The sequence below is a fragment of the Lepisosteus oculatus genome, chromosome 9, assembly GCF_040954835.1.
Source record: "Lepisosteus oculatus isolate fLepOcu1 chromosome 9, fLepOcu1.hap2, whole genome shotgun sequence".
NCBI lineage: Eukaryota > Metazoa > Chordata > Actinopteri > Semionotiformes > Lepisosteidae > Lepisosteus > Lepisosteus oculatus.
Window position 1 is genome coordinate 31,795,585 of NC_090704.1, and position 15,494 is coordinate 31,811,078.

The 15,494-nt window shown below is 50.9% G+C and overlaps 2 protein-coding genes across 7 annotated transcripts in view; both read right to left on the reverse strand.

Annotated features, from left to right (window-relative positions):
• ralgps2 (Ral GEF with PH domain and SH3 binding motif 2) overlaps positions 1-10,045 on the reverse strand; it is a 110,552-nt gene extending 100,507 nt beyond the window's left edge. For 2 of the 6 annotated variants that reach the window (XM_015356297.2, XM_006635074.3), the window contains exon 1: positions 9,829-10,045. The gene's annotated coding sequence lies outside the window, so the exon portion shown is untranslated. Of the gene's footprint in view, positions 1-4,749; positions 4,879-6,507; positions 6,907-9,310; positions 9,781-9,828 lie in introns of those variants that run through there. The other 4 variants (XM_006635075.3, XM_069194414.1, XM_015356296.2 and 1 more) reach the window with 4 other exon arrangements.
• A 1,963-nt stretch (positions 10,046-12,008) lies between these two features.
• coa7 (cytochrome c oxidase assembly factor 7) lies at positions 12,009-15,494 on the reverse strand. The gene is made up of 3 exons (XM_069194418.1): positions 14,820-15,494; positions 13,666-13,806; positions 12,009-13,064 (listed from the first exon to the last, which is right to left on the reverse strand). Exons 1-3 carry the CDS (start codon positions 14,923-14,925, stop codon positions 12,622-12,624), a joined length of 690 nt encoding a protein of 229 aa, XP_069050519.1. The 5' UTR covers positions 14,926-15,494; the 3' UTR covers positions 12,009-12,621.

Genomic DNA, 15,494 nt, shown 5'->3' on the forward strand with positions numbered 1-15,494 from the left:
TATATATCACAACTTTCCATTTCCATGCTGCATTTGCTTCCCCACAATGCCAGGAAGATGAAAACGATGAAACATAAACCGAAGTCCTTCTCATGAGCTCCTCTTCAGGTTCAGTGCTGCAAGCTGTACAGGTGTAGTTTATGCTTTTGATACCTGCATGCAACGCCCGCAGGTTTTTGCGGCTCAAGTCTGGCAGAGAGACCACCTGCAGTCCACCACACTGAAGCCTGAACCGACAAGCCTGCTGCAGCTGCAGAGCGGCAACTGTGCTTTCAGATCCAAGCAAGAGATGGACAGGTTGTGAGGCCGGGCGTTTCAGGAAGACTATTTTAACAAAACTCAGGGAAATGCTTGTAAATGAATGAATGATGAACAAAATTTTCTTTCTGTAGGAGGTGAGGGAAGGGATGGGCTAAAACAGCTCTGTTTACACATAAGGGAAATAAAATGGAGATTTGGTCTATAAATTCTTATTTTTCCTATTGATATCCTTAACATATTGTGGCTGACTAGCTATCAGCTGTCCATTTGAGGTGGAGTTTTGGATAAAGTGCTGTTGCAAAAGGATTGAGCAAACTATCTTGCAAGATGATCTGTGAAAATATTCACAGTTGTTTTCCAAAGGGGATTTTAAAGCAACCTGTTGCAGTCCTCCACTCAGATCACTCTGCACTTCACATCACACCAGTGAAGCAGAGCCGACAGCAGGCAAGGCAATACTGGATCTTATCTCTGGCTGCACAGATTGACACAGGACACACACACACGTGCAGCAGTGTGCGGAGAGGGCGCAGTTGGCGTGACAGTGGAACAGGCGACATATGGCTGGTCCCTCCTAATACAGCCTTGACAACCGCGACACCCCGAAGAGGAGGAGCTGTGAGCTGTTCACGCGAGAGAGATCACGTGACACTTGGCCTAAGAAGCAGAGAGGCCTCTCAGTTCCTTTCTTTTCTCCCTCTGTCAGTCAGAGTAAACCTGGTGCTCAGGAGCCATGTGTGTGTACCAGCCTGCACTATTCCTCGGAACGCAGGAGGGTCAGCCAGGCTGGGGGCAGCCCTGGCGGTCTTGAATAAAAGGTGTGTCGAGGCTGGGCTGTCTGCGAGGTTAGGACACTGTTTCGACTGATCTCCAGGCTTCACTGAGCACCCATGTGGAGGAGTGGAGCACCACCAGGGTCTCAGACAGAGGGACAACTGACAGATTTCATCTACAGCTGAGATTTCTTTGTACTGGGAAGCTGGCGGTAACTTCTGCCCAGGACTTTCCAAAAGCCCAAGTGAAATAATTGGTGGAAAGGAATTGACCGACGCAGGGCTGCTTTTGATATGTCTCTTTTTAACATTTTGATGTAATTTAATATGTAGAGCTAAAAATATATACATCATGTACTTTTCGACAAATACAGTGATATCTTATGAATGCATTTAAACACTGAGCGATGGCCCAGTAGCTCTGAACTGAAAATATGGTCCTTGGCTTTTTCAATTAACCCCAATAAGAAACACTTAGGCTACGCCTCTAGAACTGTGTGACTGTGTGCGAAAGCAAGAGGGGAAGGGATGTTAAGTGTTATATTGAAAATAGGAAGTGCTGTTTTCAACCACATTCATAACACTGCTTTTATAGCATGTCTTTACTGCAAGGGTGGTTTTACTGCAAATGTGTTATAGTGGACGAGCATTCAGGCAAGACGAGACGGACATGATCGTTTTTGCATCATTGTACATTAACCCATCTACAACTGCATGATCCACAATTTTCCAGTCTTCACCCCTCACAGACATCCTGTACTGCTGCTGGCTCCTCAGCACGTTCACTGTGTGTGACATCAGTCGCTCAGCTCACCCTCCTACGCAAAACCCAGCCACGCTGTCGATACCCCAGATTCCTTCAAGCGGCAGCAGGATGAGATCCTCAGATCAATTGGCTTCAATTAGCCGTGATAAAACAGGCTTAACGGGCCAAATGGCCTCCTCTCACTTGCAACTGTCCTGATCCTCTGCCTTTCTTCCTTCAAAGTCACTCCAGCCACCCTGGCTCGGCTCCAGCACGCGGGTGGACAAGGAGTAGCAGTTGTCAGTAAGGTGCCAGCAGGGTTTACACGACGGAAGACTATCGCACTGGAATTTCAGTCAGCAGCCGGGTCCCTGGCGAACACCACACTCTGCGACAGGCCACAACACTTTCTGGAATGTGGCCACTCTGTCCAGTTTTAGCAGACGGACATCCGGGGATTCACCACACGCACAGTGTGTTCAAGATACCGTACGGACCGGCCTTCTCCCGACCGCGCTCTTGAGATAAGGGTGCTTAACCAGGTATCAAAATTCACGGCCATCCTGAAACCCTTCTGCACTGTAGCAAGATGTTATATGTTATATGTGTAGAAACTGCGGTTTCCATCAGAGAAGGAAGGGTTCCGCAATCCTCTATGTGTCCATACTTTCAGAAAATAGTTTAGGGATGGGAATATTATTCTAAAAGGAACTAAAAGCTAAAAAAACAGGAAGCAACAACCTTAAGCACAGCAGGCCTTTGCAGCGCACACGCATGGTCAAAGAAAGCCAGGAGCGGGGAGAGACCACTCGCGCTGGCCCCTCGCTCCGACACCGCTGCCTCTGCCAGCTCCCAAGCCCAGACAGGAGACCAGACAAATCACATTTTAGAAAACAACTTTTTTCAACCCAGCCATTATCACCTTTACTCTGCTGGGAGACTAGGGGGGAGGAGAGCGTTTAGGAACAAAGGCAAACAAGGTTAAGAACTGCTCAGCACACAAGTCTGTAATCTGCTCTTTAGCACTGCCAGGATCGTGCTACAATCAGCGCAGAAGGCTCCATGAAACCGTGAAATGTTTATAACACGGGTTGGCAGCAGGGAGATGAAAGGCTGAGCTTTCAAACCTGCTGCAAGCTGCAGACTGCCTCCACATTTACTGGGTACGCTGTAAGCACTGAGCACGCTCACAGAGACGCACCACTTCAAGAACGAGAGTGATCTTCAAACCCATCAGTGAGCACTCTGAATTTAACAGCTATTACCTGTAATCGGCCGTTTCAAGTCTTCTGAAAACAATGGTACCAGCAGTACCCATAGTAGCTGGCTGATTGATCATTGATTACCAATCCACACCCCCATTAACGATAACGCGTTCTGAAAGGCACAGCTCTCTGCAAGCTGCAAGTAGTGCCAAGAGTTACAGCAAAACTTCCCTGTGACCTACAGCCAATCCATCTGAATTCATTCCAGGTACTTATACAGTGTTTTGAATCCCAAAGGACCCCAAAGCACCTTGTACACAGAAAGGAGCCTACGTCATCCAGCTGGGGGGTCAACAGCAGCCATTAGGTGCTAGCAGCCCAATTGTGCAGCAGACCTAGCAAACGCATGAGAAACAATTCACCAGCTGAATTAAGTGGAATCTTTAGGAAGGCCAGATTGTACGGATTCAGTCAGGACACTGGGATCAACACCACTACTCTCTCTGCAAGGACCATGGGATAGTTAATGACCGAGCAGTCAGGGTTCAGTTTAAAATCTGACTTCTACAGCAGTGTCCTCAGACACCATATCAGGGCATTGGATTAGAAATGAGAAATTCTGGTACAGGCGGATGAGTCCCTCCTACCGGTCCACCAACTCCATCTACAGCAGTAACCTGCGTCTCGATGGAGCTCTCTCACCCCAGTACAGACCCGGCAGACTCCCCAGTCTCCAGTATAGACTCAGTGCCCGAGATCTGAGGGGACCTGGACACAAGATGCTGCTGCCACAACTGAAAACAATACAGCCCAGTCTGCAAAACCTGTTATCACTTTTCTGAATGCCTGCCCCCACCCTACTAAAGCAGCAGATAAGAAACCTGGATCTCAGGGCTCAGTGACTGGATGTATCCAATACTGAGAAATATGAATGTTATGCCAGGGACCCAGCCCATACTTATTTCTGTAGCATTCTCAGGATCTTGCTGAACTAGGTAAAGCAGACAATAACCAGCTAGCCCAGGCATTGTTATTACATATGAACTGATTTCAAAACATAATGTACCGTTTACTAGTAGGGAAAGCATGTTATGATTAACTTTATATTTTGTTTTAGAACTGATAAATATGAACCTGGATAGATTTACTTCTGAGAACAACCACCGTTTTTAAGAAAAAGGTGAAACTTGTGATATTACATCACAATTAGACTAGACTGTGCAATTAGTCCGTACTTCAATACTAGGGTTATTAACTTTTTTTAAGGACATTAATTCCATGGCCTTTCCTGTACAGACAGTAACTTACAGTCTGCTGCTTGTCCTGTTATGACCTCACTCATGGAAATTGACAAACGTTTCCAGAATTAAAAATTGCCATGAGGGTGGATTTTTTTTTACGTTTTCTTTTTAAATGATTTTATACAAACGTTTGTAAAATGGTGCTTTCTACCAAATTCTAAAACGAAAAGGAAATAAATTCGACTGTATACCATCACTTATAAAATTTCTGAACCCCATATATAGTGGGACATTACCTATGGATCCCAGTCACACAGCACAAAGACTCATTAAGACGTTTAAGATCCAATTTCAATTATTGTACAACAGTAAGTAGAAGCAGAAGAGAAAGTTATATTCACAGACTGAACACTTACAGTATATCAGACCTATGGCAGCAGTCATTCTGCTCCTGTATCTCAACAACATAATGCACCAAGGGCTTTCAACTAGCCACAACTAGCAAAAACTACCAAAAAACTCACAGTAACCAAGGAAAAGGGCAGCAGTTTAAAATCCACAAATGGGTGCAAAATAAAGAGAATGAGCCTCCTCCTCCTTGTTGTGCTCCGTTGTGGTTCCTCTCCAAAGCCAGTCGTGCCGGTTTGCACTGCAGCACAGTAGCACACTGTCCCCACTGTGCAGCTGCTTTCTCCACACACAGCTGGCACACTTGGCACAGGCTGAGCTCTGCCAGCTGTTATCGCTCCAAATCAGTGACGACTGTGCCCGCTGCACCAGTCACTCTGATCCCCAAAATAAACAGACCTGGCAATCCAGACAGTCTGTCCTGTGACTAGGCCAGGCATACCTGCAGAGAGGCAATACACCGAGTCTCACTAGAGATCTGTTACAGACTGTTACAGACCAGGAGAAAACGCCGTCTCTGAGCTCTATTTCTAACCCACTGCGCTGCTGACTCATCCCGAGAAAAACGCCACAAGTAAAAGTGTTATAAATGAAAACAAAAATGGATTCCCCTGGCACAGCGATGCTGAAATTGAAAGGTTTCATTAAGCCTAACCTCTACAGCTGATGCAGGCTGAATTTCCTCTAGGTCATAATATAATGCTTGAGTAGTGTTAGGGGAGTCCCTTGGTCTGATTCCTATGTTGCCGTGCCAACAGCGATGTATCCACCTCGGTCAGGATGCGCTGAGCTCATCTCCTGTCTGAGGGTGTCCAAAAGCTCAGGTCATACATCACATGCGGCCCCGCGGGCAGTGTAGAGTTGGCACACAGCACTTCACTGGTGCAAAACTCCGTAAATAAAGAGCTTGCAAATAAAGCCGGGCTTACAAAACTGCTCGTTTCTGGATGGCTGTAGTATAGCTTTACAGCAGTTTGACTCGAGCACTCTGTTGGGGAAATTCTCTTAAACCTTTTACCAGCAGCGTAATGGATACTGCATCAGATGAACATTAACCAAAAAGGCCCTTGGAGATGAGCTGAGCTTCAAGATGTCTCAGGCTTCGGAGTTCAACTCTGGCGGGCAGATGTTGAGGCCATGCAGAAATTCCACACAGAATGACCCTGCATCTTAAAATAACCTGCCCTACTGCCCCTGCACCACCCCCCTTCCCATTCAGATAATCTTCAGGCACAGAACCCACAGGAGACGGAAAGCTCCTATTACTGTGAAATAGCAGTTTCCCACAAAGGCCTGATGCAAACACACAAAGCACTTGCGTGAGACCGAAAGCAAAGACATGCTTTTAATTACGAGAAACACAATAAAACCAAGTGGAGAGAAAGCATCTGCGGATCCCAGCTCTTAAGCATTAATCCCCAGTGGCGTTTGTGGGCCTGAGTTCTGGGACTGGGGCGGACAAACACTGCTGCATGTCTCGTACACCTCTGTCTCCCACACCGCCTCAGCGCCAGAACAGAAACGGCACGGCCAACTGGTCAACAACCTCGTACAGACAGAAAGCCAGATCTGGTGGAGGGGTGGGGAGAAACTCACAAAGCAGTCAAACTCCGTCACTGCCTCAGAGGAAGACTGGACTAAGAAAGGAAAAGTGATTGAAACGGCCCAAAGCGTTTACAGCGCAAAGATGAACAATCATCGGCTGTAAGTTATAAACCGCAGCGGTTTCTAAAACCAAAACCCATGCGCACGGAATCCGATTGATACGATTAACAATCTCCTCAGCTGAGCCCTGTGAAAAAAAGAGGCCAGAATCCGTAACCGTGTAAACAGAGACTTTTTCCCCCAGCTGGAAATCACACGGGAATGCTCACTCTTTTCATGGCGAGAGCTTTCTAGGGTGCTGTAATGCTTCACCCCAGGCTACCAACCACATTTTCCAAAAGGGTGCCGCCAGGAAACGCAAAATCCAACACCAGTCTGAAGAAATGAAAACGTGGCCCCACTTCCGCGCACTGAACAAACGGGTCGTGACCATTTCCCTTCTCCGCGCACAGCAGGCTGACGGACTCACTCCACGGAGGCCGGCTTGCGTTTTACACTCGAGCAGTGCTTTCCTCGCCGAGCGAGGAGCTGCGGCAGGCTGCAGTGGGACAAGCAGAGCCTAACCCCACGCTGAAGAGGGAAAACACAATGTCTCTGCTGTCTGTGGGAGTCTCGTACCCCAACAGGGCTCAACAGCCCAAACACTGTTGTCCTCCCCCCCCCGGCCATATTGTAGTTGAAGTGTGAAGCTCAGTCAAGTTAGATCGTCCCTACGCTGGTCGCTGTTTAAAAGTTTCTCAGGTCAGAAGCTTCATTGAGAATAAATACTTTCAGCGTGTGCCTGAAAGTATTGTTCGATCCGCCCCGGGGCCCCAGTTCCTCAGCCTGCACTGACAAGGAACACTGTGATGTCAGGATTAACACAGAAAGATTGCCTTTGTACTCAAACATATGCTCCTACAGCGCCTATGTACACAGATCTTTAGCAGCATTCATGCTCAAGTATCTCGTGATTTCATTTGGAGATGTCTCTTTATTAGTCTTTGCATAAAACAGTCTACAAATATGATCCTACGTTGGACACAAAACAATTGCTTTCTTGTGGAGGGTAAACTATTCATTATAACGAGTATTCCCACTGGGCACAATGATGAACGGTAGAAGCTTTCATTTAAATAAAATTCATTAAAGCCTCATTTACTGCCTCATTTAACAATGGGTTTCAAAATGGAGAAATCTCACTTGAGAAATAACTTTGTAACATTGCAAATCTGCACCATGACTTCAGACTAGATTACACACTCCGCTGTAGGAGCAGAAGTGGTGAACTTTTATCAGGTCATACAATTTTCTATCCCTCAAGTAAGATTTAACATTCGTTCCCCTTCAAGAAAAAGACAGGAACAAAACTCTGACACCTACAGCTAGCTGCCCAGTTCCCAAAGACAGGGAAATTAAAACTGAAAATATCCCAAAAACTGACAAGCATACCAGTTCCATAGCACACAATTTACCTTTAGTCCCTAAACTGGAACAAATCAATAATTCAATGTTTCTGAAAAAGCAGTTCAGCTCCTGACAATCACATATAATAACCAGCATACAAACAGGGCAATTCTTCTCCTGGGTCACCGGAACACAAACTACCTGCGACTAAATACCGTAGAGCTGTGTGTCGTCTGGAAGATTACCAATAATCTTTTTTTAAGTATCCGTGAACTACCTATTAGTGGGTGGATTAGCTCAGTCATTTCTGAACAGGATCAAATCCTCCGGAAGGCTGCAGGGCTGTACTGACACGTCAGCCAACATGGGGGGTGGTCCAGACTTGGGGGGGGGCGGAGTGAGGGGAGGAGTGGGAATCTGACAGTGGTCACCCCGCAACCTCGGGAATGACCAAGGACGTCGGATGGAGCTCAACTGCCTCAGCCCCGCCGGCAACCCGAACGGGACGCGACGACACCAAGCACAACGCCGCAAGCCCAGAGCGCACAGGTGCCCGTGAGAGCGCCGGCCCCGCCGAGGCTCCCGACGATTCCCTCTTCCTTCAGTGTTACATACTGGAATGCGGCCTGTTTCACCTACAGAATCCGCCTGCGGTGGACATCCGCCTCCAAGCTCTGACAGGCCCATGGCTTTAACACCCCTTCACAGTTGCCATTATTTTTCACTTGGCAGCCACTCTTACCCACTGCGAGTTGCGTTTGGTTGTTTTATCGGAGCAGGGCGGATCAGGCGTCTCCCCTGGGATTCGGACCCACAACCTTCCAGTTACGAGACCGTCGCCCACTTCCAGACCCGCTCGCTGCGAGCAAGGCCAGGTTCTTTACAAGTCCCCTTGGAGACAAACCTGTCGCTTCCTTTCGCTTCCGAGAATCTCCCTTCTTTAGAATCTTACACCGCGTACTCTTCTGCAGAGCGAAAGAAAATTAAAAAAAAACACTCTTTTGCAGAGTTCATGACTGGAATATCTTGTCCTTTATTCATGCTGTGCAGACAAAACAGGCCGTTACTTCAATCTCTTTGGGAGATAGAGCAGAGTTTACAAGCAGGGTGGTATCAGCTCTGCATTAGTCATTAGTTTCTAAAGAATATGCGTCGGGTGAAGCAAAAAAAAAAACACAAAACGCCTGCATAGCTGGTTTTCAAATAACACTACTGTCTAGGGAAAACCATTTAAAACCATGCTATTTTTTTTATTAAGTTACCGTTCAGAACTTTTTTACGTGTCCGCAGGGCACGTGTATTTAGCAACGGATTCGGAAACGACCGTGACCGTGTGACCGTTCAAAGAAATGCTCGCTTGGTATCGTTCTCCCACAGAGGACGTGTCAGATACCTGCTATTTCCCAGCACAAATTCCACGGGGGACTCGCCCGTCGGCACGGTCTCCGCTCGTCTTACAAACGCGCCCCCGCGGGTTCAAGCCCCTGAGCTCCGGGATCACGCAGAAGCGAGAGAAGCAAACCCGCACGGCCTCGCCAAGCCTCGCGTTGCAGCGATTAAAAAACAATCATTTCATTACTTTCCAACATGAAATTGATAAAAAAAAAACACGGGGGTGTCATGCTTTACGTGGGAGAGCGAGCCTAAGACAGTAGGGTGGACCGCACGCCTGAACCCACCACGCACCGTGCTCACTAGCTGTTGTCTAATTGGTCCGGCTTTGCATTTCAAACGCCGACACAAGGAGCCAGGCGCTTCTCCTTTATTTATGTTTTGTTCGGCGTTTTTGTTTTGTGACCCGCAGCTCCAGTCACCCTCCTCGGCCGAGACACTCCCCGGATCTGGGCGGGACGGGACCGCCGCCGGAAAACCGGGCACATCCGTAGCCCGAGCCCCGAGGCCGGGTTGAAGGGGGGGCGGATAAAGAGACGCACGAAGGAGGCGAAGAGGCGCACACGCCGCTGCGTGCCACCCGGCCGGAGAGCGCTGATGCACCGGCACGGCGGACAGCGGCGAGAGCGGTACACGGGTCGGGGACAGGAAAACGGAACCAGGCGGTCCACGAAGCAGCGGGACGCACCGCTAATTCAAAGTGTCAGGCTCGCCAACTGCAAATCCCGGGGAAAAGCGCATCTCCTGGCAAACTGAACCAAAATAATCCGCTCCGCTAGCGAGACACAGAGACGGAGTGCAGAGATACTGACCTGCTGAATCAGGCCGCTGCTCCCTGCGGAAATGTAATCCTAGTTTCTGCCTAAACGCCTTTTCTTTGATGTTCACATACACTCGGCACTGGATGTGAATACGGCGACTGCGGCTGGCGCAGCTGTGCCCTGTTGCTCGTGCAGCGCTCAGGTCTCACTGAGAGCGAGCGGTTGCAACGGGAGGAGCCTCGCGCTCAGCTCAACCCACTCCCCCCCTCCCTCCGCGAGTGCGCGCGCACGGCCTGCCCCCTTCCCTAAACCTCGGCGCAAGACGCTACGGCTGAGCCGGCTGGCCTTCGCGTGCGCCGCTGGCACGGACTCAGCGCAAGCGAGCTGGTGTACGCATGCGCACGCCTCGAACAAAATTAAAGGTTTTTAAAAGCAAGGGTATAGAGAGAGAGAGAGAGGGGAGGAATGAACAGGGGAGCACACACACAGAGAGAGAAATGCACAACCACATCCAACGCAGCTGTGTAAAAGCCGCGAGGTCGCTAGTAATTTGATTGGAGATAAGATGGGAGAAAAGATTAACACCTTCCAAAACCCAAACAACAGTTGAAAGTCTGCTGGAGTGTTTTGGAACAGATCACATCTAAACTAATTACGGGCTGAGATCCAGACGTTCAATTAGCTACATTCCCAGTTTGGATGCCCCTACTGTAATCCAATAATGATATATTTTCTGTAAACAACGCAGAATATTTGTCCTACATCACACCAGCAGAGAAGCTTCAGGGGTACCAGGCTCTTCTACGTAAGGCCTTGCGGGGCTACGCTCACAGTTAAGACCACTGGAAGTATTTAACTGATGCCAACCTGCCTTTCCAGGCCCATCAGCCACAGCAATAAAAACATCCAAGAGAAGGAACTCCCTGACATTCCTGAGCTGGGTGCCAAAGGGGAGCCCTGAAGACTTTCCCAGAGCCTGAGGTCTGCTGCTTCACATGGTACCCGGCCAGAGTGCGCCACCTGGAGGGGGAACAGCTGCCGGGTTGTGCCCAGAGAAAGCGTTTTCTCAACTCCTGCAGCCAGTGCTTACAGGTCCGGCGAGTTCACACTCTTTGAAGCACTTTCTTTTTCTACAAGGGCACAACCACACTGGGCTCCTATCCTGCTGCGCACCTGCAGCCTGACAGGCGTGTTTCTAGAGCCAACCCGAGACCCCACTCGGCCCCAGAACCTCCCAGTGAGCCAGGACCCCCACCCCGTTCAGCCCCGGATCCGGTGCGCCCGGCTGCCAGACCCCCGCAGGCAGGGAGTGGGAGTGAACCCCACAGTCTCCTCACGTGCAGCCGCCCGCTTGCCGAGGCAGCAGGAGCACAGGAGCACAGGAGCCCTACGCCCGCGGCGCGTATTTCAGTCTCCTGCTCCTGGCTCAGAGGGCCAAGCCTCCATGCCAGTGCTCCCTTTCTTGTCTCGGTCTTATGCCGAGGCAGTGCCGGTCTTGCGGCTCTACGAGAAGACCCTGCTGTGTCTTCATCAGCTCTCGCCCGCGAACGGGAAACCTAGTGGACGACGTCTCCGGTTCCCCTTTTCCGATGCCGACGAGCACAGTTAACACCCGCTGCCCGCTCTCCGTGTTACAGGATCCCAACCCTTTCCTGCTGTGGGCGCAGCTCTCGGGCCAAGCGGGGTGTCTCACTTGTACAACGCATGCTGTCCCCCGGGGGTTAGACTTGCAGGCTTCATGCTGCAACAATGAAACTGGAGCCCTCGCCATTCACAGCCAGTCCAGATCCGGCCTGGTGTTTTCTTTGCTTTTATAGCGTGCAAATTGAAACAGACGGTGATCAGCACTACGTCGCTGTTAATTAAAGTGAATGTTGGACAGAGACCACTCCTCCATGGTCCTTCAGTGCAGCCCCGAGGCCCAGTACCATTATTCTGGGCTCTGGCTCCACCTTGTGGTGAAGTGAGGATACTGATTAGGGTAGGTGCACACTACTTGTAGCGGAGTATTTTTTAAATCAAACTTCATTCTAAACCCAAAGATAATCAGAAGTCTAGGCTGACTTTGCTATGCGGTTTGTTCACTGCTGCTGTATGTATAATCGCAGAAGGGTTACCTGCCATCACTAACTTTACAAACAGTAAATAAAATGTCTGAGTTCATGGACAGGATAAAAACATGATATGTGACAAACAATGGTGTAGCAAAATCAAAATCAAGGCACCGCAGCTGGCCAATCTAAACACTTTATTTGGATTCTGGACGCGACACGCAGAAGAAACTCTCCACCTTGTGTTTTAATGTTTCGTAGGCTCAGTAGACATCCCCTCTGGGCCCCCCTACAATGAGAGATCGCAGTAGGTGCCCTCAGGCTGCCGGTATGTCAGGGAAAACAATCCGGCAGGGCTGCCCACGCTGGGTTTTAACCACGCGCCACCACCACAGGGACACACACCCGGGCGGCGGATGACAGTGCCACACCGCGCGTGGCCTCAGGAGAGAGGGGGCGCTCTCGTGCTGAAGAGGAGAGAAGCAGCAGCAGCTGCGCAGTTCTGTTCAGAGATGCCGCTGTCCTGGTCTGTGTGCCTCTGCCTGGCAGAGCCCCCGGCGGACTGCAGGAGGAGCTCGGGGGCACTGTTCCCCCCCGCCCCCAGCAGCACCCACACAGGGGCTCTCCTGACTCTGGTTCTGAAGGAGCTCCGGGCTCGTCTGCACCCCGGCTGGACTTACACAGGCCTGAGCACACTGTCTGAAGGGCAGCGGCACAAAGGCCACGCGAGAGGGCGTAGTGAAGGGTCAAGGGTGTCGGAGAGAGCCCCCCCCCAGTCTCCCGGGAGACGCCCTCACTCCCCGAAGGTCAGCTGCGCCTCCTTCTGCTGGCTGTGCAGCTCCTTGGCGCGGTTCTTCAGCTCCTCCGCCCGGGCCTGGTCTTTGGGCACCCCCTCGCCCAGCTTGAACATGCGGCTGGCGTTGGCGCAGCCCCAGACGTGGCCCAGCTGGCAGGCCTGCAGGGCGAACTGCAGCGCCCGGCCCATGTCGCTCGCCAGCCCCGGCGCCCCCGTGATGTACAGCACGCTCAGGTTGAAGCAGCTGGCCGCCAGGCCCTCCCCGCACGCCCGCTCGTAGTAGTTCCGCGCCGCCCCCGCGTCCGGGCCGGCCTCCAGCGCGCGGCCGTCGTGAGCCAGCAGGCCCACGCTGTGACAGGCCTCGGCCCGCTTCTTGCCTCCCTTCTCACAGGAGCGCAGGAAGCAGGAGTACGCCGAGCGCAGGCACGCGGGGACTCCACCTGGAGAGCGCGGGAGAACAGGCACCCGGGAGAGAGGGAAGAGAGGGAAGCAGACAAGGGCTGAGAGGGAGACGGTGTGTACATGTGTGCACGCAGGTACGACAGCCATACCACCCTGCAACTCACAACCGGCAGCCCACTGAAGCTCAGCAGTGTGAGCCTGGCCAGTACCTGGATGGGAGACCGCCTGGGAAAAACTAAGGTTGCTGCTGGAAGAGGTGTTAATGGGTCCAGCAGGGGGCGCTCACCCTGCAGTCTGTGTGGGTCCTAATGCTCCAGTATGGCGACAGGGACACTGCGCTGTAAACAGGCGCCGTCCTTCGGATGAGATGTCAAACCGAGGTCCTGACTCTCCGTGGTCATTAAAAAGGTGTTTCTTGAAAAGAGTAGGGGTCTAACCTGGGTGTCCTGGCCAAATTTCCCATTGGCCCTGACCAATCATGGCCTCCTAATAATCCCCCTCTCTGAATTGGCTTCATCACTCTGTTCTCCTCCCCACTGAAAGCTGTGTGGTGGGAGTACTGTTAGCTGTCTGGCGTGCATGCGTGCGTGAGGGAGCTGTACGTCAGTGCCAGGCGCTGGGGGGCGATGTCTGCCCTACCCTTGCCGGCAATGTGGTAGGTTCCCAGCTTGTAGCAGCTCTCCCCGTGGCCGTTCTGCTCACAGTTGTGTCTGAGGACCTGGGCGGCCGCCTCGTAGTTCTTCTTCACGCCGTCCAGGTAGTCCGCCAGGCGCAGGCACCCTGACGGACACACACACACGCAAACGGGGAAAGTCAGCGTGTGGTGGAGCGGGCGCTCGGGGCCCTCTCGCCCCCCTGAGACCCTTCGTCTTCGCTTCGTCTCCCTCGACTGTCTGTCCCGCGGCCCTCATGGCTGCCGCTGGTTTTCGCTAAGCCATCTGCCTACTGCTGTGGCAGCTACACCACGAGCACCTGAAGCGTGCTGAAGCCTCCCTCTAAAACTCAGTTTTCTGTGTTTGTAGCCCTCATCGGCTACAACATTATTGTGTGGGGGCGTCTACACAAACTTAATAACTCTTCGTGACAAGTTCAGATATTGAGAAAATGTAAACAAAGAAATGGCTTTGTTTAAAAAAAAAAAGATGGGATGGGCCTGCAGGTTTTTGTACTTTTGTACAACATCCTGAAAGTACACATAGTGGAAAGAAAGAGAACTTATGTTTTGGTAACCCTTCGAGTGAATTAACCCGATTCCAATTAGTTGTTCCTAATCTCATTTCTCGTTTGCATTAATTAATGCCTGAAAAGGCACCTCAGCCCTCGAACTATTAACACGCAAGAATTTTCTTCACTTCTTTCAGAGAGTATCTGCACCCTCTCACGCTAGCGTCCTCACTCATGCTGAGCCCCAGACATAAATACACACAAATCTTGCTTCCTGGGGCTTTCAAACGCTATCGAAAGTAATATTAACCCCTGGTTAACAGTGAGCTTGCACTGCCTAACCCTATGTCACGCCAACAAGTCTAGCAGTGAGCTGTAGCTAATTCTGGTCCGTGAAGTCCAACTGTGAAGAACGGGGTGGAGGTGGAGAGAGTCGAACCTGGGCAGATCCGGAGTCATGCAGTGGAAGTTTATCATCGACTATTCTCACATTGGCTACAGGAGAGCAATGGAGATGCAGCTCTCCGAATCGCAAGTTCTTGCGTGTTGAGTCTACACGGGTCGCAATAATACTCCCCCACCCCAGCCTCGCATCCCAGTCAACACCTCTCCTGGGCGAATGGTCTTACCCTCGGGGTCTTTCTCCTTGTGGCACTGGTAGCTGTACTCCGTGCCCAGGTTATCCAGGAATTCTTTCACTTCCTTCTCGTCTTCGAAATTAATCAGCCCGGCCATTCTCTCCCTGGCCCTCTCGTTTCTCCCCTCTCAAACCGCAGGTGACTTGAGACGCAGGACAGGATCAGACACGCGTGACCCTACACCCAAAGACAGCGAGCAGACCGATGCCAACTTACACGGCACGTGTCCGTGTGCTCGATACCAATGTCCTTGATGATGAGTGCAAGGAATCTTTAAAAGCAACTCTCGAAAATAAATATCCGTGCCCGGACCGCAACGGTAAAAAAAGAAACTGGTTACCTAGATGCTGAACATGTCCAACACGCCCTTGACAATGTTACAAAAGCCTTAAGCTGCTCCTACTCCTGCAGTTCCTAAGGACGTTTGGGCAGCTGCTGTGACGAGTAGAGTTACTTCACGGTAGTGCAGTGACGGTACTTACGCAATATCCGGTGATCCAGGAAGTATTGTGGGTTTACCACGTGTTGTCAGAAGGTATATTTGCATTTGAGTACCGGGCGGAAATTGAGTGCTCTCGGTGGAAAGAGAATGAGGGGATGAGGGAGGGGTTTCTGAGGGGAATCCTCCCAGTGGAAATGCACCTGTGGCAGTGCCCCTCTAGTTAC

Excerpts from the sequence above, each read along its gene's own strand:
- coa7 (XM_069194418.1), bottom strand. The coding sequence starts at position 14,925 with ATGGCCGGGCTGATTAATTTCGAAGACGAGAAGGAAGTGAAAGAATTC. Across the intron at positions 13,807-14,819 it reads CAAGGAGAAAGACCCCGAGG|GGTGCCTGCGCCTGGCGGAC; the intron begins GTAAGACCATTC and ends TGTGTCCGTCAG. Across the intron at positions 13,065-13,665 it reads CTACCACATTGCCGGCAAGG|GTGGAGTCCCCGCGTGCCTG; the intron begins GTAGGGCAGACA and ends CGCGCTCTCCAG.